General features: G+C 34.9%; 1 protein-coding gene across 1 annotated transcript in view; it reads left to right on the top strand.

Annotated features, from left to right (window-relative positions):
- The first annotated feature begins 415 nt into the window (after nt 1–415).
- The window catches only part of LOC107674787 (gastrula zinc finger protein XlCGF57.1-like), a 22,799-nt gene continuing 18,103 nt past the window's right edge, over nt 416–5,111 (top strand). The window contains exons 1-2 of the mRNA XM_016468891.1: nt 416–452; nt 2,426–2,554. Coding sequence (XP_016324377.1) covers nt 2,476–2,554 — 79 coding nt within the window. The 5' untranslated portion in view covers nt 416–452; nt 2,426–2,475. The remainder of the gene's footprint in view (nt 453–2,425; nt 2,555–5,111) is intronic.

Below are 5,111 nucleotides of genomic sequence, written 5' to 3'. Positions count from 1 at the left end.
GAAATACAAGAGAACGTGTCATTATTTGAAGGTTAAGATTGGGGCATAGCCTGCTGGGTTAAATAAAAGAATGCATTTATTGAAAAAACATCCATCAGGGATGTGTGATTGTGGAATGGAAGAGGAATGTGAGTAGTCAATGTTTCTAAATAAAAGATGAATTGAAGAAATATGGAGTGAAAATATTAAATCTTAAGAATTTATTTGAGAACAGATAAATAAAGTTTTGTTTAATTTGTAGAAAGAAACTTGTTTAATTAAGAGAATTCAACTATAAGTAGTAGCTATAATCGTAACTATCATAAATATATATATTTATTGAGTAATATCCATTTCTGGCCCACACTCCAGTACAGCAGGTGGCGGATATGCAGCTTAAACGTTAGATGCCGCCCGCCATTAAGAGGAAGAAGAAGAAGAAGAAGAAGAAGAAGAGATTCGGCTGAAGAAAGGTCTGTGTTTTTAAGTATTTAAACTGCTTAAACTGATAGAAACCCTTCAGTCAATTTTATAGGTTTTAATCGATGCAACATTAATCATTCGCGGTTGAATGTAACACTACAGTGCTTTATCTAACATCAGTAGTCGTTATTTTGTGTGAGTAAAAGGCCTCTGCAGCGAGTCAATGCAATCAAATGATTCAGACCTGTTTTGGTTCGCTTGCAAACTGCGAAGCGTTTCTTCTTCTTTTAGCTGTTGAGCTGTTTTACACTCCAAAGTCAAATTCAGTCAAATTCTTTTAGTATTAATATCATTCGATCTTTCTCTGAAGCCTCGGGCTTATATTTAAATTGATCAAAGTGTGAACTATTTAGTGTTTGTGATACTCCACACATCGTATACCTGTTGAAGGCTGTGTCAAGTACCTGGGGATCTCCTCACTGAAGATAGATTCTTCACCTAAAATAACAAGAGCTAGAATAACCTTGAAGTGTTGTCTTCAGCGAGCTCTGATGTCTAAAGCTCAGGGGTTGTCTCGTTGTGTTTATTCTGCTTTGTCTTTATTTGTTAGTGACTAAAGTGCTGATGATATACATAATGCTACTGGATTTTATTTGAAGGAATAAGTCCCATAAAATCAGGAACTCTGTTTAGTCTAACAGGCTTCTGAGGGTGTGGAAGAAGTTTTGGATTTCAAAGAATTAGTTGGTTAAAAATGTCTCTGTAGTAATGATTCAACTTGGTACTATATCCCCAATGCTATATTTCGTAGATTTTCTTTTAAAATGCAATTCCACCCCTTCTAAATTACAGATTTATCTCTCTAATTCTCACCAACAGGCTTTACGTGCTTGGAAACTGTGTTATTAGCACAACTTTTCAACCCACAAAGAACTTCTTTGGAATAATTCAGATATTTTAATCTGTGGAAAATCTTTATTTATTGACAAGTGGTAAGACAGAGGTATTGTTTTTGTTTTGTATTTATTTAGAAATGGTGGTATTATACTGGAGTATGAAGAATAGTCTTCCTCTGCCAGTCAGTTCTGTCATCAAAAGTTTGTCTCCAAGTTATGTGCATTGATTTAAAACATACCTTTGCTGTAATGAGAGAAAAACTATTTTGCCCAAACTTTTATGGGATGGAGTTTGTCTTCTTGATAGAGAATGTAACAGCAGATATATAAAGAGAGTGTTACATTATTCAGTTTATACATCCCTTAGATGTACATTTGTCTGGATCAATTTATTGGATAGCATTCATTGGAAGAAAGCATGAAAAATGAAAAATGTGTATTTCTAATAAAATAAGAGAGGTACATTTTAAGATTTTGCATAATGTCTATTAAACCAACTCAGTCAAACTCAGTTTTTGATCTCTCTAAATTGTGTTTTCTGCAAAGTTAACGATAAAACTTTACTTAATTTATTCTATCATTGCAATCAGGTTAAATCTCTTTGGGAGGACTTAAGTTGTTATTTATTTCTGCTGAAAGATACATTCTGTGTTTTTCTGGCATTGACCATGCTATTGATCTTGTTGTTAATTTCTTTGTGTTGCATTGTAGATTTTTATTCACAAAAACAAATTTCTCAAGATGTTACCTAGATTTGATGTCTTTCTTACTGAGATGTTACTCATTGCTAAATCTCTTAAACTCATTCATAACCATACGAATACAGCGAGAGCAACTATTACAAACCAGCTGCAAATGTTTTCATGCAAGTGTAATTTATTATAATCTACAAATGCTGAATTACCATATATAAACCACAACTAAATATTAAACGTCCGTATAATTGGTACTCTTTTATGAATTTGTAGTGCTAGTTGTGAGTGTTTTTGTCTAATCTGGTGATTTAACTATCAATCTGACAGACTCCCTTACTAGTGTGCTGACTACTGAACTAGGGAGCTGATCGAGATGCACCCAGAGATTTATTTTGCTTTCTGTTCATTATTCTCTTCATCTTAAACACACAGAAACACTCCCGCTGAAGCGACTGAGATCCTCGTGACACACTGTGGTGAAGATGGCGCTTGTTAAAGAGGAGAGTGAAGACTTCAGGATTGAAGAAGTGTTCAGTCTGAAAGACACTGAGGAACAAGCAGGTTGGTTTCATTCTCAAAGCTCAACTCACTCATTTGATCCAGCTCTACGGACATGAATGATATTTCTGAAGAATGTGATACGAGTGTCGTAATTTAAGTGGTTTTATTTGACATGGAGCCTCATGTGGACAGACATGTTGAGATCACATGACCAGACAAATACTAAGTGCACTTGAGAAGATCCCACTTCAGTGTTGGACATTTGTTATTTTGACGTCACCCAACAAATCAGAATAAATAACAGAAATCCAGAGTTCTGGCATGAAACTCTAGATGGCGCAGTCCGATAGGTCTAACTCAATCTGACCTGATGACATCATTATCACATGGCACAGCTGATTGGTTCTCTCCTGTATCGGTAGCCAATGAGCTCGCTGCTCAACATTCAAATACTTGACTGGTGTGTTATGTGCAGCAGCAGTATTTCTTACATGCTCACAACAGCATGTTGTGGATGTATTGGCAGTAGCAAGTCTCAGTACTTGCTCTGCCGCAGCAGCAGCGTAGCCGATCTATTCCGCCAAGACCAAATACATTAACATTGTCATGTACATTACCATGCCAATCCCTCGGAGAGCTGTCATGACAGAAATAGCAGAAGTAGCCTAAACAAAACAATTATTTTATGTAAAATTAAACCTAGGGATGCATGTATCGGCTGCCGATATTTATTGGCCGATTTTTCCTCAATTTACATTATAGTTTATTAATTAACTGCGTGAAGGCACTGAGCTGTATGATGTCTGTTGCATAATCCTAGTGCTGCTGTCTGCACTTTAAAGGGGTCATATGATGCGATTTCAATTTTTCCTTTCTTTTTGGAGTGTTACAAGCTCTTGGTGCATAAAGAAGATCTGTAAAGTTGCAAACACTAAAGTCCGCTTCACTCTAGCCCGGCCTCAGCTCACTCTAGCCCGGCCTCAGCTCACTCTAGCCCGGCCTCAGCGCACTCAGAGCTACATGACAACTTATAAAATTCACAAAATAAAGGACACACATACTGTATATATTCTAGTGTATGTGGGTGTGTAAATGTATTAATTGTGGGCTTATGTTGGTATATTTGTCTCCATGATAACTTTTCAAAGATATTTATCAGACGTTTGTACACACTATTCCAGACCTGCCAACCTGTACGCATTTTGCGTAGCGGATACGCATTTTGACCTCAAAGTACGCTGGTACGATTTGTCACTCTAAACTACACAAAAAAAGAACAAAAAAGAACATTATAACATTCTTTTACTGCACAACATCAGACAATTATTTTAAATAATTTCCCTCTTGATCTGATGTGGCTTCTTATAACAGAATGACGCAGAAATAAATTCTACACTGGAATAATGGCAATTAGCAGTGGATTATAAATATAACGTTACTTGATTATTAAAATACTCGAGGTGTTTTTAAGAACACAGATAAACATTGTACAGTGTTTATTATCTTAATGTTCTTTTTGAATGTCATCATTCAAAGCGTTTCTGTCTTCTTTCATTCAGTTACAGTGATAGCTGGCCGTTTTTGTCCATATTAGGGATTTCCTGGAGCGTCCTGAGATCTATTTCTTCTGTAATGTATATGTGGATTTTCTGCGCGAGGGCGCCCTCAGGCGTCCAGTGTGAATGAAACACACATTACATGTGTTCATAGCACTAAATAATGGCCAATCCATAAAAATAATACTACTTTTTTTAAATAGCATTTAAAAATAGCAAAAAAGAACTAAACCAAAAACTGTGGTAAAAAAACGGAGGTATTTATTGAACCGTGGGCTAACTGTATTGTTGCATCCCTACTTTTTACTCTAAAACACTGTATAACAGGAATATCCTATACAAATATTTAAAATTAAATCTATAATATATATAAAAAATATAGCAGGTCTGCTATTCAGATTATACACTTTTTAACATATATTTTGAAGACATGTGCTGCCTTATTCCACAGTTTATTTGAAATTCATGGATCACCATTTTTTGAATACACAAAATAATGATCTTTAAAAAAGCATAATATGACCCCTTTAAGACTCTCTCCGATAAATCCAAGCATCGCAGAGTTATGCAAATCATATTATGCACACCCATCTCATTAAACGGTGAGTAATATATAAAAAAATATTCGATAGGTTGCATACAAATAATGTGTTTGATAAAAGGGAGTTATTTTACAAAGGTATGTTACATGTGCACATTTTTAAAATACTTTGTGACTAGTGTGTGAGAGGGGGTACGCAGAAGGACGTTAAATGTATTTATATTTTCGTAAATTCAAGGCATTAATGTTTGCCTACAAAACCACCACTAGCTCTGCACCCATTTACCTAAATTCATTACTTCAGAGTTATGTGCCTCTAGAAGCTTCACCCTCTAACTCTAGCACTTTCTATTCTATTTTAATTCTACTTTATCTATTTATCATCATCTTCTTTTAAAAAAAAAAAACAAAACAAAAAAACTAGCAGCTTTCTATTTTTTCTACTCCATCTACTTTTTTTTCCTTTGTGTGTGTGTATGTGTGTGTATTTTATTTATATATATATATATATATATATATA

This window comes from Sinocyclocheilus anshuiensis, unplaced genomic scaffold (genome assembly GCF_001515605.1).
Source record: "Sinocyclocheilus anshuiensis isolate Anshui unplaced genomic scaffold, SAMN03320099.WGS_v1.1 scaffold1588, whole genome shotgun sequence".
Lineage (NCBI taxonomy): Eukaryota > Metazoa > Chordata > Actinopteri > Cypriniformes > Cyprinidae > Sinocyclocheilus > Sinocyclocheilus anshuiensis.
Note: the sequence above shows the minus strand (reverse complement) of the source record. Positions and strands in the feature narration are given on the sequence as shown.